This window comes from Sinohyriopsis cumingii, chromosome 5, assembly GCF_028554795.1.
Source record: "Sinohyriopsis cumingii isolate HCF-2022 chromosome 5, ASM2855479v2, whole genome shotgun sequence".
Taxonomy (NCBI): domain Eukaryota; kingdom Metazoa; phylum Mollusca; class Bivalvia; order Unionida; family Unionidae; genus Sinohyriopsis; species Sinohyriopsis cumingii.
In genome coordinates, this window is record NC_142965.1 from 101,124,096 (window position 1) to 101,141,447 (window position 17,352).

General features: G+C 34.9%; 1 protein-coding gene across 1 annotated transcript in view; it reads right to left on the minus strand.

Moving 5' to 3' along the window:
* Positions 1-2,508: 2,508 nt before the first annotated feature.
* Positions 2,509-17,352, minus strand: part of LOC149799882 (retinoblastoma-associated protein-like) — a 140,405-nt gene continuing 125,561 nt past the window's right edge. Inside the window, exons 27-28 of the mRNA XM_089959327.1 lie at positions 15,010-15,105; positions 2,509-5,571 (exon numbers count right to left, since the gene is read on the minus strand). Coding sequence (XP_089815453.1) covers positions 5,508-5,571; positions 15,010-15,105 — 160 coding nt within the window. The 3' untranslated portion in view covers positions 2,509-5,507. The remainder of the gene's footprint in view (positions 5,572-15,009; positions 15,106-17,352) is intronic.

A 17,352-nucleotide genomic window follows, 5' to 3' on the forward strand; every position in this document is an offset into this window, starting at 1 on the left:
CTATTAAGCATGTACTGTCTATTAACAAATATACTTTTGCATTAGTGATCAACATTAGCACAAAAGAACTGTTTACATCTTATCAGCCAATGATATCACACCAATGTAAAATTTAACCAACTGGGCAGAGTTAACTGGTCACTACTCTCACAATTACGTGGGCAGTACTGAATCAAAGTTAGACTGTTTACAGATTATATTTGACATTTATGATAAAGGAAGACAGAATCAAATATGATTTGCTTGGACTAACTTTGTTCAAATACTGGCTTTTGTTTGAATGCCCATTAATTTATAATGAACATACTGAGGCTTGCAAAATCAAAATGGAAACTGTTTTATTGGCAAATAATTTGCTTCAATTGGTGAAGAATTTAAAACTTCATGTGTTTTACATACCTAATAAATCATTCAGTAACACTTCCTGAATGTCAACTAAGTGATTTATTTCATGCTTTGTAATTCCTGGAGATGACAAGATGAAATAATTTTGTTACATTAGATCAGTTAAATTACAAGGTTGAACATTCAGACTTTGGTGAAGAGAGGCTTGTTGAAAAGTTTGTAAAGAGTAAACATAGAAGGATGTAATTAACTGACATGTTCTGTTGACAGATGACTTCAGAGTATACAAAGTCAGCAACTGTGGTGTTCATCCTTGATAAAACTGGGTTTGCCATGATGATATTGTTTTGAAGCATGACGATCAAACTAAACATTCATGATATTGAAATTGATTATCTAATTTATAAATATACAAATCTTTCACAGTTGTAAGGCCATTTGACTTAAAATGATGTGTTAAAATTATAAATATAGTCATATGTAATTAGAAACACTTATACAAAAGTCAGGAACGGACATGTCCATCTTAATTACCAAGATTTCTGTTTGAACTCTCGAGTTTCATTTTGAAATCCCGAGAGTATTGGGTCAAGGGTATAACTGATTTCAGTTTTGAAATTTATTGGGAACCCCATTGATTGAAAATGTATAAAAGAATGCATTAGAAAAGGCCAATTTCTTAAAGTGGACTGAAAATTGAAATGGCATATCTACATATGAAATTATGAACACTCCTGTGCATGCAAAAAATTGAAATGTTTTTGCACAATCTTGTTATTATACTTATTAACTGCTGGAGATTCTTTTTATTTTCACCTGAGAATGGGGTAGAAAACATTTTTGGGGTTACTTTTGAATAAATCTAAATACATCAGTTTCTAACTGATTTGCATTAGCTGGATGCCTGGGTGTATAAAAGACATTGCTTTTGATTCGCTATTTTGCTTGTGCATGTTCAGAAGGGTAAAATTGTGGACTTTTATTTTTATATAATGAACCCATGATTTTTGTGTTCTAGCCACTTTTTACTCCAAATCTCAAACTTATCCAACTTTTTTCAAAGATTCACCTTTTGGTGTGTAGTTTGGACTGATCTGCTTTGGATCTCAGGCCATATGTCCTAAATTTGGACACAAACTCCAGTTTGCAAAGCTGTTAAGTTGTGGACTAAAAAACCATCTCTCAATAATGAGGTTTTTCCAGCTAAAATGTGAGTCAAGTCTACATTATTTGGTATCATTGTAGAGCTGTATCTGCCAGCTTTTCTGTAATAACACTTTAGAATATCATAAATGATGATGATGGTAGCGCTCAGAAGTAGGATACAACCTTATGTGACATAAATGAGACATGATGGGTTAACAAGTTAACAGGTTTATTAGAAATTTCTTAGAAATTATCAAGGAATGACTATTTTTGTAATTTCTGTACAATATTAATGCACAAATCATTAAATATGCACGGAATATTCAAATTTGGAGACGTTATTAAAATTTAGCAATTAACTCTTACAGATTCTTTTCACTTTTGCCTTTAATCGGTGTAGAAATTGCATTTTGGGGGTTACTTGTGAAAACATGTTCTGAGAGATTTTCATTTGACCGGATTCCTAGGTGTATAAATATGTTTTCATTTATCTATTTCACTAATTCATGTGCAGAAGAATAAACAATTGGAACTTTTGTGCTTAGTGGACCCATGATATTTATGTTCTGGCGACATTTTACTCAGGCCAAAAAATCTAAAATCTAAAATCCAGATAAACTTCGATTCCAAAAGCCAAAAACGTTTGACCTGAAAAATAAATCAGCTCTCAAAAATGAGGTTTTTCCACCTTATATTTTATGAATAATTTGTGTAATACTACCCACTCCCTGAGTATTGTAAATGACGTTAACGGTACAGAGATCGGTAGGAGGGTACAACCTCATGATGCATAAATGTGGCATGTGGGTTTAACAAGTGGACAAACAAAGTGAGGTGGTACAGAGAGATGAACATGACAAGAAGAAAACTAAAAGAACTGCCCAATACAAGTGGTGGGGCAAAAATCAGTTCAGAAGTGAGACTTTAATGTTTATTAAACCATGAACTCTTGCAAACAATGAAGCAAGCAAATAAAGCAGCCCTTGTTTAGGGTACAAAATGAAAACAAAAGACATGTTAAGTAAACATATTTATTAGAATAAGAAATAAAAATTTCATTTCTGTGCAATGATAACAATGTTCTGAATGCAAATGGTGACTAATGACAACAACTTTGTAAAATTCAATATTTAGAATTAAAAATACAAACAAAAGACCCTAAAGGGCCTATTACTTCTCAACTGCTTTCACATAACACAGCAGTAATCTCAAAATGTATTCAACTCTTAAAATGATTTCTATGGATGCTATCCCAAATGACATTAAAAGAAACTGATTTAAGCCAGTGAGATAACATAATGTGACTTTCAGTGAAAACCAAATGTCTATCTGACCATCAGGATAAGTAACTGTAACAGGGTTTTCAGGATGGCCAACAGGGTGACAATATCTGAGGTCTGATCAAAACCATTTTTTTCTCTCAGAACAATTACAAATCATAAGACCTGGACTTTGGTATGATGATTTATTCAGGAGCAATAACAAGGTTTTACAGATGGTGACCATAGTAGCTGTACTGGATGTCTAATGGTCACCATGTTTTTTAAGGACATATTAGATACCATAAAAAGTCTTTCTGTGAAAATCCTGTGGATATTTAACTATCTGGTCAGATGAAGTAGTGATAAAATTATTAATATGGTGACCATATTAAACATCACATTGGCACCATTTTCATATTTAGGGTATAAAAATATAACACACCGTCTTCGAGTGAAAATCCAAATCCTATGTTAATATGACAATCTGTTTTAAAGAACTAGTAAAAGAAGATTTTCAAAATGTCAGATAAGCACCATTTTTCATTTAAGGCCAAAACAACATCTTTGGAAGTTCTACAGTGAAAACCTTATGTTGATACAACAATCTGTTTTGGAGAAGGGATAAAAAAATATTTCAAGATGGATTGCATCTCAAATCAGCAATTTTTTCATTTAGAACCTAATAGGCATTATGAGAAATCTTTAACTAAATAGAAGCTTCCCATGGGTTGGTTGTTCTACCCAGGCTCTTCCTCCACTAAATATACTGGCCATTATGTATAGTGTATCATGTGTTAAAAATGGCATTAAACTGCAAAAATCAAAATCAGCATCAACAATAATAGGATTTTCAAGATGGCCACCATAACAGCCATATTGATTGTACAAGGGGCGCTCTCACTGCACCACTGTAAGTTAAATATCTACCTTCAAGTATAGGTCATTACATAGAAAGTTACGGGAAAAATTATGCTATCACGAACATTACATTATACAGAAATTCCACTAACTTTCCTCAAAATATTTAAATGAGTATTTCAAATTCATCAAACTTTCACTGGTTAAAGATTATAAACAACCTCTTATTAAATGCACAAAGAAAGATGTAGGTTGTTGGCTTAATTGTTTTACTATGGCACAACAAATGATTTCATCAGTTTTCCACAACAAAAAGCCGACATGGTCAATTTATGAAAGACTAAGTTGCTCAAGATTTTCTAAGGATTTTGTATTCTTTTTGTTGACCTGATAACTTTCTTTCACAATACTATCAATGCAATTATTAATGTTGTATTACCATAATTTTGTACATAATTAAAATACAAAAGTCACAACTGCATAATTTTATGTCCCATATATTCACAAGTTCACAGTATCAATATACACCTATGCTAAAAATTATGTCGTATCCATGCTGTCATTATATAACCATTACATCATTTCATGCTGTTTAACAAGCATCCATTTTACAAAAACATGCTACCCAAGATGTTTATAACCGAATCAATTTTCATAATATTTTTCTTGCAATTTTCACCAACAAATGAACATTGTTCTTTTATAAATATAACAGGTGAAACATTCAGGAGAAAAAAATTAAAATTTTATGCAAACTACTATCCCCATGAGTTATCTCAGGTCCAAAAATTAGTGGATATCTGATAAACCAGTTGACGGCTTTGCCGGGAAAAAAACAATCTGAAAGCCATTGACACTCATCTTTAAACGACATACTAAGCTAATACTGTTCAGACACTTGACCTAAATTCAACCTATTTTTAATGCTCTGCTATCTAATATAAAAAATAACAGCATAACAATTATATTATATATGTACATGATTTAACTATAATATATTGCTAAAATAATAAGCTTGAACCAGTATATATACAAAATACAAAATATAAATAAACAACATCTAACATTGTAAGTCAGATGGCCAATAAATACCCAAATTAACAATTTTTTTTAGAAAATTTAAATACAATTGAATTTTTCAAAGAGTCTTTTCAAAGCATTTAAAAGAACTTTGACATTTTTGGAGAAAAGTGGATCTGCATTTTACATGATTAGAATCAAATTTAGTTTCTAATTTCGTTGGTCACCAATTTGTGAAAATAATCAGCAAGATTTATTAGACTGCCAAATTACCTTCGAAAGAATGATCTAATACTTAGACCTTTTAATGTCATGTCTATTAGGACTTAGTCCAACTAAAAAATAAATATAAGTGAACGCATGAATTGCTCACAGATGATATGAATGGGATAAACTGTCATAGCAGGCCAAAAATGCATGAACTGCATACAATATGAATGAGATCAACTGTCACACCAGGCCACATGAATTTTGCACATGATATGATTTAGATCAACCATAATACCAAAATATATTTATAGTAATTTGTTCCTGCTAACAATGCCAAGCAAATATAGTCTTGAAGATTACAACACTAGCTCACCCTGGTAAACCCATACCATATTTTTCAACAGAACTTATGAAGATAAATTCCAAGTTGAATATAGATATAAAGGCATTCCATGAATTTAGAAGAGGGTCTTGTTGGTTATTATACTGATATAATCTAATGAAATTATTTCCTTTCCTGACAGAATACAATATTACATCAAGTTTCTGCCAATCAATAATAAATGTGTGTGAACTATGGTTAATACTGGGTTCTTGTGGTTTTCCAAAGGATTTTGTCATATGTAAAAAATGAAAATTGTACTGAGCTCATTATTACTAATTCCGTCATCCCTGAGGTCCTGATGAATTGCTTTCTTTGCAGGCTGAATCCTTTTCCTCTTCAGGTGTCCTGAAACGATGGAAAAAGGAATGATCTATGCTCATGCCATTGAGGTAGCAGTGAAAAACGTTCATAAACACTGTACATAATTGTTTTCTTCTAAAGGTAAGATAATATACATTACCACTGCTAGGTGTACATATCATACATACTATAATATCCACAATGTGTTTTAGCATTATCTGTGTACATTTCATAAGGTTCAGTCACATCAAAATAATGATATCAAATACAGAATATCTAGCGTGTCCAAACAAGAGTTAGCTCTCTTTATTTGTCAGGAATTCTCCTCTTGACAGGTTCATCATCTGTATGATCTCACCCATTAAAACACTTTAAGCTCCAGGATTGGGTCACATGAGATTACAAGAGGCAAGTTTTGACTCAACAAAGGCATCCACATTTATTAAGACACATGTGATTGTTACACTGAATATGGTGATGTTTAATTTTGTGATATTTCCAGCCTGAGAATATTTGCAATATAAAGTTTACACAAATCATAAACACAGGACATTTCCTAATGATTCTGTGTTTGTAATTATTGCAACTGATCATAAATTACAAAAATCCAACCTTGAAGAATGGAATAAAATAATTGGAGAGGCAAAGAACTGTCAAATTAGAATTTTACAGAACTCAGAAATTAGTTTTATCAACTTGAAAACAAATGCTTGGAGTATAATATGTTACTTCTCAACCATATTATGTTGAAAGAAGAGTCATACCTCATAACTCTAACCATTCCCAAGCTAAAAAAGACTTGCACCTTTTCTTTTGTCTTGTTTTAACAAACAACGTGCTTACAAGTCATCTGATGGCAGAAAACTCAGTGATCTTCTCTTGTCAGTGTATGTGCATGCTCTTCAAGGATTGTAGTTGTCTAGCTTGGAAGAGTGTGCCTGCAGTATGACCAGCTAAGTATTGTCAGAGAAACATTTTATTAAAATATTTTATTTCTTCCTCAAATACAGTACCTGATCAATGTATATTATGAGAACTGGTAGACAGGGTTATATCCACCCACCCATGTGTTGTCTCGGCCTTTGGTCTCCTGATCTATGTTAAACAGCTTCAAGACTTGTGTGAGAAATGGGCCCGAGTTCACACATGGTCAATGCATTGAGATGGTCTTGTGAGAAAAAAATTACTCCCACAAATACAGTTAAGTATAGAGTAAAAATCTGCTGAATCATCACAGAAAATGTAACCTGCTGTTGGTATAGGGCCCACCAGGTCAAATTCAGCCTACCGTATTTTCTGGCGTATAAGTCGATACTTTTTGACTTGAAAGTTCGGTCTTCATCTTATACTCCGAATCGACTTATATATGGATTGTGTCATTGAAATTGCATCGACTTATATATGGATTACAGTATCCGGTATGCTATTGACATTGCTCTATAATCGGCATAATCGAAAACAGGTCACATAGAAGTACAAATTCATGTTAAATTACTATGTCAATAAATTGTCATAAACTAATATGACTGCGTTTATATTTGTAAGTTTTGTCATTATTTATTTTGCATTCTGCGTGTTTTTTCTTATTTCTCAAACATAAAATAAAAGAAAACAATTTACCGTACCGGTAAAAACTTCACCGGGCCGCATAGCACACTTACGGTCTATACTCTATAGTGTACTGTACTAATTCAAAGCATATTGCTTGTTCCTAAAAAAAAAAGATATGAAATAACTGGTCCATTAATATTTGATTTTCCAGTATAATGTTGGACACACGTGAGCAATTACCGGCATAGCTTTTTCACTGATCCAATTGATCCTACAAAGGGATGTAATCCATATTAACTCGAGCGTTCTATGATTATTTATAAAATAATGTAGATCATGCATTCTACTGAATCCCCCAAATCATATGTTTCTAATTGTATTTGACAAAGTTTCTCAAATAAATTAGGTTTAAACTACACTAAAATCAGATATAAAGATGGACTACCAGTACTCATAGATCATCAGTGATCCATGATTTTTAGTTTCGCAATTCAGTTTAAAGCAAATTGTAATGTCAACACTTCACCTATATTCATTCTTAACCAGCTGACGATTCGGTGTCTCTCTTTGATTATACCGGTTGTTGATAAATTGGTCTTTGGTTTCCAACAACAATCAAAGCCAGTTGCCGCAATTGTTTAGACCTTGATATTGGCTTTAGCTACCGATACTAGTTACCATATTGCCGGTACCCCATTGTTCTTTATCATTAATCCGCATCAATTACGCTACCTGTTTTTAATATCAATGGGATTAAGTACAACAGGAAATGATGCCCACTCCCTTCTCTAGATGTAAATAATGAATTTAGCCATGGGCGTTGTTTTCATTGCTATAGTACGGGCACATTTTAATGAGTTCGGTATATTCTGATCAATCTTTTCAGTCATAATCATTCATATAAATATCCACGTACAAATCATACAACTTATCTCACAATGCCTCCCATCAAATCATGCAAGTCTTACACAGTGGCTTTTTAGCTGGAAGTTGTAAAGTTCGCTGAAGAGAAAGGTGGGAATATGGCTGCTCACAGGAAATATGGTGTAAGTGAAAAATGTGTCTGGGATTGGCGTAAAGCTAAGGTTGCATTATGCGCTACAAAAAAAAACAAAGAAAGCAAATCGAGGCTGCAAAGCAAGATGGATTAATATTGAGGATAAATTAGAAGAATATGTTTTGACACAACGTGCCGCGTGTCGTGGAATGAACTCTCTTCATCTCAGACTCAAGGCAAAGGAAATCGCAACTGAATTAGGAATTGAAAGTTTTAGTGGAAGTGTGTCATGGTGTTATAGGTTCATGCAAAGAAGGGGACTTAGTATAAGACAACGCACTACTATGGCACAGAAACTACCAGTAGACTTTCTGGAAAAATTGAACAATTTCTGTGAGTATGTCCAAGACAAGATTAAGACTGACAATTTTGAAATGTCTAACGTGATAAACATGGACGAAGTGCCGTTAACATTTGACATTCCAATGAACAGAACAGTTGAGCTTAAAGGATCTAAGACTGTTACTATTAGGACAACAGGTCATGAGAAGTCAAACTTCACTGTAGTTCTCTCATGTACTGCCGATAGCGGAAAGTTGCCCCCAATGCTGATTTTTAAAAGAAAAACTATGCCAAAGGAGAAATTCCCCAGTGGAATAATGATTGAAGTAAATCCAAAAGGATGGATGGACAATACCATGATGGGGAAGTGGTTAGATAAATGTTTCGCACATCGAGTTGGTGGATTTTTCCAAACTAAGAAGTCTCTCCTCATTATGGATTCTATGCGTACACACATCAGTGCCGAGACAAAGTTGAAGATTAAAACCAAGAACACATCGTTAGGCATCATCCCAGGTGGTATGACAAAGTTATTACAACCACTAGACATTTCCGTTGATCAATGTTTCAAGGCTGAGCTTCGGAAGTTGTGGGAACATTGGATGACGGCAGGCGACCACGGCTTCACAAACACAGGACTTATGCGGCGCGCTACATATTGCCAGGTTGCGCATTGGGTTAAGGATGCATGGGACAGGGTTCCTGAATTGGCTATTGTGAATGGCTTTGCTAAAGCAGAAATTGTGAGCAGGATAGAGAAGCCAGATGAGGATGATGAGCCAGATGAGGATGATGAGATGGAGACAGACGATAATGAGAACATTTCTAATGATATGAGCCCCAATATAGCTGCCAATTTTCATTCCGATACGGAAGACGAAGACTTCGAGGGATTTTCAGATATTGGAGATGGTTAATTTTATTTTCTTAATAATATGTATTATAAAACCGTACATTTGTGTAAATTTGATACTGCATTTCACATATATGTTAAAGTATAATAAAAAGTATTTTTATTTATTTTTTGTTTGCAACTTTTGTTTTCTGTTTCCTCATTTTCTTCACATTTCTGATTTCCCTATGAACTGCCTTATTTCCCTATTGTTAGCCTCACTGAGTTTATCTCATCTGTTGAATCTTGCACTCAAGACTGGTTTCAACTGGAAGGAATAATCATAGCATGAACAGCCACATAGCTCTTGTTGCTGTTGTTGTTTTGGGGCTTAACGCCATTTTTCAGCACACGATAGGCTATACATGGCGGCCAGTATTAATGGTGGAGGAAGAACCCGGGAAAAAACCCGGAAAGAACCACCGACCCACGAGAAGGCTCTTGTTGCAATGGATATCATAATTAAAACAAATATGGTTTAAACTAAACTAAAATCAGATATATTGTGAGAGCGCGCGTGCTTGTGTGTGTGCGCACGAGAGAGAGAGAGAGAGTGAGAGATGAAAAAAATTGTCCGTGTACAAGATCGTTCCTTTATTCAAGGCGGATTTTATTTGTAGCTTTTGCAAAGAGAAAAAAGACGGTATTTTGAGTTCCCTGACGATTGTGATAATCCTCATGTATTACGAGCCTACTATATTCCATTATCAATAAACACCTCTAAATCAACAATTCATTTTTGTTTTAATTACAATGTACATTGTCACAACAACCACATGGCTATGCAGTGTTATTTACACGGTAATTAAACATGCTTAGCGCTTTGGCTATAATTGAAACCAGATTGAGGGCAAGAATCGACAGAATAGGTCAAATCAGCGAGGCTGCCAGTAGGGAAATGAGGCTTTTTTTAGGGAAATGAAAATCTGTCAACATTTTATTGAAGTCATTGTCCATATAAAATTTGTTATAAGGACAAGAGATCATACCCATTACTCTGTATTCGAACTAGCCGATAAAGATAATAGTGGGGTATATCATTGAATAGATTAGTAATAAAATGTTAATTATATCCAAGTCCAAACAGAACAAACACTTAAAAAATAGTATACCGGTGTGTGTGTATATATATATATATATATATATATATATACGAATCGATTTAACGGAGTCCTTGACTTTCAAACTTACGATAGAAAATGACAAGTTTGTATAAGTTACGTTCGTAACTACAGGTAATAAAATGAACTACAACATGGATGTGCTTTCAATTATAATAAAACAAGCATGGACTGTTTATTCAGCTGTGTCAATTGATAACAAAATATAGCAGTTCAGAAGTAAAATCACAAGCATGTTAGCATCGGTAATGCATTTCACGATTGCCGGTAATATGGAATATCATACAACGATATCATCAATATTCATGCAACCGGAAGTTACTAGTATAAAATACAAAGCCAAGTTATTGACTTATACTCCGCATCGACTTGTAGGCCGGAAAATACGGTACTCAGATGAAAAGATACTTTCTGGAGAATGTTGTCTGTTACGTCCATCCCATGACTAGAATTATATTGGTTAGGGAACAGTGGTACTTAAATTCTATGCTAGTGGTGGGTGCATTAACTCTGCCTGATCTTGGCAATGAAAGCTGGGAAAGTCATGATCGAAATCAGATTATGATGGCTTAATTGTATATACTAAAATATTTACAAGATACAACCATATTTTTGTTTTCCAACAGACAAAAGTGCTCAGCATATGTGACAGAAGCTAACAATCTATGTTTGTTCTGAAACCCTACTGATGGCTGAGGTCTGGAAACTTGGTTCTCCCATATCTTCTAAATGATCACAGTTGATTTGTCAGGCAGAATGAAGATGCCTTTTCTATATGTTTACTGCCATAATCAAAAGGCATTCACTATCATGGGTGTTGCTACCAGGGTAAGTGGGTGACTAAGTCACCTAAAAAATGTAAACTTTGCCTTCTCCTGTTAGGAAAGAGAAAACAACCTTACCCTGTGATATTTTTTGAGGTACATTCAGATGCCCCTTACGGATTAATTCTAGGGTTGTGTTGTAGCGAAATGTATTCATCAAGCCATCAGCAGCTACGCCTAGTTTTGATAACAATTATGCTGACAAACTCCTGCACATTCACAAGCATTTGTTTTGATAGCTGACTGACCATGAACCCTTTGCAGAGTAAGTTAGCAACTATCACTGCCTGATTTCTGCATGTTTTCCTTTGATAATAAAAACATACAAACTTGTGTTTTGAAACAATAACAATAGTATGTAAATAGCAGTTTGTGTTTTAAGAACAGAATTAGTGATCTGGATATTTAACGTGCCTCTTGTACACTATTTTGTCAAAATATTAGTTTGAAACTGTAAATAAACCAGTAACAGGGAAAAATACAACTCTGTGTGTGGGAAGTACCAGTTTATTGGATTTTCTGTTTTCGTAAATCATCATGCAAATATATTCAGAAAAATATACAATTCTTAGAAAGCAAAGCCAAAGTATTATGTTATTTAAGATTTAACTTTAAAATGCAATTAAGTAGGTCAGAAATGTATGGGACAATACTATGTTCTGGAATTCGCGAGAAGTGCTGTAATGTTTAAGTTGTTTTCTGACTTGACTCGCATTTGTGAAAATACAAAAAAGAAGCAGCGAGGCAGATGCTATTTCACTAATGCATAAAATTACTACAAGTACATACACGAATAAAACAAATTTGCAATTCTGTCAATGGACTGCTGAAATGAAGTTTTTTAAGTGAGTAGTAACATTACAAAAACCCATCCTTCTAAAAATAGAAGCACTCAAATGTCTGATTTGATTTGATTGGAAAGAAGGATTTAGTTCATATACCAACTATAATGGAGCCATGTCTATTATTTTATGCATTATAGTGTGATATGTATGAATATTTACAGTAATGTTTTTTCCACAACAAAGAAATGAGGATGAACGGTATGATCTGAAGACATGTGTGCATTTGATCTTATGTACATGTACAGGGGTTGATTCCAATGCTTTTAGGAATCTTTCAAAGTGCCATTATTGTGAAGTTTTAGAAGGTATTTATAAAAAAATTGATTAACAGTAGTTGATAAAGCATTTTTACTAACTTGCAATTACAAACATGTACTCTGGTTAATCAGTTAAAATTTGTTACGATGTAGTTTCTATTATTCTTTTTTGAAGTCATATGGCGAAAATAACTCTGAAAACTGTCTTGAAAAGTATTGCTAAGTCCAATGTTAAATGTATATATATATACACACATATATATTGCATTTCTTGCTTTGCATCCACATCTCTTTCTGTGCAAAAGGAGAAGTCACTTCTCCCTAAATTTCAAGTCCTGCTTGACCCCTGCACTGTGACCTTCATATCAAGGAGACTGATGTACGAGAGCACTCTTATGGGAGGAAGGGAAGCCATGATATCTACTTGGAATGAAAGCAGGCACTGGCCAGCCAAAGAATGTTGTGTTGGCATCTGTGCAAATCAGAATTTGCTATGTTCAATACCCGTTGTAAACCAAATCAAGTCCTCCCATTTGCTGAGAGGAGACCTTGTAGTTTCAGTCACCAACTGGATATAAGGATCATATTCAGAAAGTTTTTTAAAAAAACTTAACATGATCTGGAAGCTCTGACCCCAAGTTTCTCCTATTCCATGGTAAATTGTTAAAACTGACCCCACTGCCAACACCCCACCAAGATACTAGAAAAAGAAGGCACTAGCATGGCATCATTTTCTCTGGAGAGGCTGAAGGGGAGAAAAGCTGAGGTGAATTAGCGACTTCCCTCAAACTGGATTCTCACTGAAGAGAAGAGCTTGGAGGAGTATTTCCCCATCTGGTATGCTTCACATGGGTCATTCCTACTTCTCTATTCTGTGCTTGGAAACTAGGCCGAGGTATGGATAACTGGGTCACTGCTTGTTTTTTAGCCTCCTCTATGTGGCCACAGAATAAAAAGATATTGGTTTCAATCTCAGGATTGCCATTTGCTGGTATTTCAGTATAATGGATATGAGTATGAATGCATCTCATTCTTTGAGCTGTGGGTTCATAGACAATAATGTGGTAGTGAAAATTTCATGCTTAGCTAGCTCCATTAATTCCATGAGCCATGTGTGAGAATGACTTCCCAGTGCACTTGTCAATGGGATCCTTGACATGATAGTCAAATCAGTACTTAGATTCCTTATATGCAGTCATCAAGACAAAGCTGAGCATAGATTCTAGTGCCATGCCACTGCAAACCATTTGAAGTCTAGGAATCATTTCCAGTCCATACAGATTTAGTTTTCAATTGCAATGACTGCCAACAAATGAGACATCAGTGTAACCAAAATGTGTAACTCAAAGAAAGGCCTGGCTGAAGTTCAAGGCTTATCACCACTGTGAAAAGACAGATCTATTGTCACATGGATCAATGATTTGCCATTCAAAGCTGTGTAAAATGTCAGCAACTTGAGCAGATGATAGGGGCTGTTTGCAGAAAAAAAGGATGATCTTTCAAGAGCTTTAAAGATACAAGAATTCTGACAGAGGCCACTGAATCAGCAGGTGGATGACAGAACTCTGGAGGCAGATACTGGAAGATTTATTGTACTGATACAAGGAAGGCTGTCTTTTCTCGATATCATTAGACTGAGGAAGGAAGAAGACACTCATGTCTTCATATCTGAAAGAGTGAGGTGTCAAAGACATCTCCTGTAAATGTAGTGTGACTTGTCTGGTGAATCAAATTTGTTGGAAGAACAAGACTGGAAGTTTGTCCATGCTGTATCATACTTCACCATGCTGGTGTTGCCTGCCTTGCCGACTTTTCAGACCACTCCAATGGCCTAGTGGTTAGAGCATCCACCTCAGATGCCGGAGGTCGTGGGTTCAGTCCCTAGCCAAGTCATACCAAAGACTTACAAAAATGGTACTAACAGCTGCCTCGCTTGGCGCTCAGCATTAAGAGGTTTGTGTTAGGACTGGTCGGCTTCGTTATCAGGATAATTTGACTGGGTGGCACATCATGTTACATGTCTGCGGCATGATGCCCCAGTGCTAGACATCACTAGAAACTGTCACACTGCAGACATCATAGCGATATGACTGAAAAATTGTTAAAGCTACGTTAAAAAAATCCAACTCACACATAACTTTTCATGCTCGAGATGCTATTGTTGAAAAAATATAACCCATTTAGAAAACTGATGAGATAGAAAGCATGTTTCAAATTTGTTGGTTTTCTCAAGTAGTAACTAATGACCAATGGGAATTGCTGCCAAAGATTCTATACATGGGGAGACAATTCTGGTCTGACGTCCACCTTGGCAAACGACTAACACTTATGTTGCTCAAACTAGATAAAAGAATTGGTGAACATCTTTGCTTGGTAGGGTGAATTGTGAGATAAATCAGCTGAGGTTACAAATTGCTTTTCCAACTTAACTCCTTCCCTTATGTGGGGGTCTATCAATTACAAATCAACCAAGAAAAATTCCAGCAATCCATTTTTTCTTCATTTCTTTACAAATTCCATGGCTATTTTCACAATTAAAAAAAAAACACAACAGAATCTGAATAAACAAATGGCAGAAATGTAAGATATATGTGATAATGCAACATAGATGCAAAGTTGTAACAAATAAAGTGTAATGTTTTCCTCAATATTACCCAGCAGGCTCTTCCTTTATAGTTGTAACAAAGAGAGGTGTTGGTTTCTTCTTCTTTACTATTATGGGTGTCTGCTTTCCTAATGCTGGACTTTCACTGAAAGTAGTAAAATAATACAATCAGAAAGAGAATTAACATTTATGACTTTATTATCAGATGAGGAGATTTAGGTAATGATAAGGGTTACAAGGAATGTCCTGTCTAGCCTATTAAATTTTACTTTCAATATTGACATTTTTTAATCTTTTTGATTTCTTTTGGCCCATAAAAGGGCCATTTTAAATTGACTTTTTCATGGAGTTCAGACTGTTGCAACAAATCCCTCAAATTCCTTTTTCTATGTCCCTCTTAACAAAAATCACTTTATACCCTCATCTGTCAGTCTTATTCACTCCTTAACTGAAAACTCTCCTACACGAACTTCGTCCAAAAATCTGTTACCATGTGCTTCAGCAGAGGCAATGACAGGAAACTGGTCTTTTACATGTACACATTTCTTATACTGCCCATGTTGGTACCTTATTTAACTATATTTGTTCAGATTCAAGACTGAACACAAGATGCCATTTGAAAATTCAGGTCTGGTATTAATACTTATTTGGACTATCATGATGCCCCTGTCTATTAGACAATGCATCATAATTATATCTGGCACATCAAAACTTTAGCTGAATGATCACCATTAAAAAATGCCAAGCTGAGTCATTTAAAATTGATCAGGGTATTGTGTTAAGAAGTATCAAATAGTGAAGTTTAAGATACAAACAAAACAAAGACCCCATTTTATTTTCAGATGGAAAGTAAATAAAACGCACATTTACCTGGGCAACACAATGTAATTATGTTTAGTACCTCAAAGCCATCACTAATCACCATCACAAGACTGCAGTGTCTAGCCAGACTGATTACTGTACACTCATGAACAAATACCGAATACTTAGACTTGAGAAATAAAACAAAAAACCAAGTTCATTTTTCCAAGAAAAGTATTTGCCAAGTTGACACACCATTTTTTTTTTGTTTCACAGCATGTGTCAATGCTATCATAACAAGGAGTAGTCATGAAAAAAGCTGTCCCCATCATGTATCTCTTTTGAGAAAATTAACACTGCTTGAATTCTAAACATTATACTTCAATTCAACCATGTATAAAGTATATTATAAATGGAGAAATAAAATTATATTAATAGTAACTGAATATTTTAGGTAATAATATTTGCTTTAATGCAATGCAGTGCTCTTCTGATTCAACATAAAGCAAATCTTTCAGTAAATTATGTTTCTCCAAGAATACTAATTCATTCACATTAAATTATTAATATTAGTCTCCTACCATACAATCTGGCCGTGCTAAATGATGAAAAATGTCTTGTCTATCTCATGCTGTCAAAGAGTAATAGCTCTTGGACATTACCTCCCCTCTTCCTCAACCAGTTGTCACAAGTTTTTAGCTGAGAAATACACTAATGAGGATGTTTGTATGACGGCATGGTTGGGAGGGTTATTAAGTAATGTGACTGAGTAATTATTCTCTAAAAGAATCAATTTACTGAAAAATTTGCTTTCTCCTTCAAATAGATTCCTCAATCACATTACATTAGGAGACTAGGTAATAGGGAATGCCGAGCATCTGACCTCTACCTTGAGCATCCTTCTAGGGAATGAGGACTGGCTTCCCTTTGCAAACAATAACCCATTCTCCTAATTACATAAGCAACACAACCTAGGGTCACTTGATGTGTGACCCTTACATACAGCAAAGAGGATACATTTTAAAATCTTCTTACCTACAAAATTTCACTGGCGAATCCAGCAACACTGATACGCAGTGTTGTTTTAAGTTGGTCTGATGGCCATCTGTGCTGCTGCCAGTGGACCTACCAGATTGAAAGGTTTGCCTCTGAAAAGCTAAATCTCTGATATAAAAACTCAAGAAGGTTCATTCTGCATGTCAGCCAACAGTTTTTATTACATCTCAGATTGATGCGTTACATTCAAATGAGATGCTTGCAGGGAGCTTGGATGCATTACATTCAAATGAGATGCTTGCTGAGATGGGACAAATAACATGAATGGTAATATTCATGCAGTGAATCTGATCTTTCAAAACTTTAAGAGTACGCTAGCATATAACCCATTTCAGCGATGCAAGGGCTTGAATGGTGATATCAAGTTCCTGGCTTTCAATGGAAGGAAGAGGCTTTTAGGATATGCCACAACTTGTCTCTGTGCATTTCAAGTAGTGCATGAATGCGCGAACAGGATGTTGCATGGCCACTGCTACTGACTTGTCTATGGAAGAGAGTGAACGAATGATGATTCTTTGGTTACCAACTGAATTAC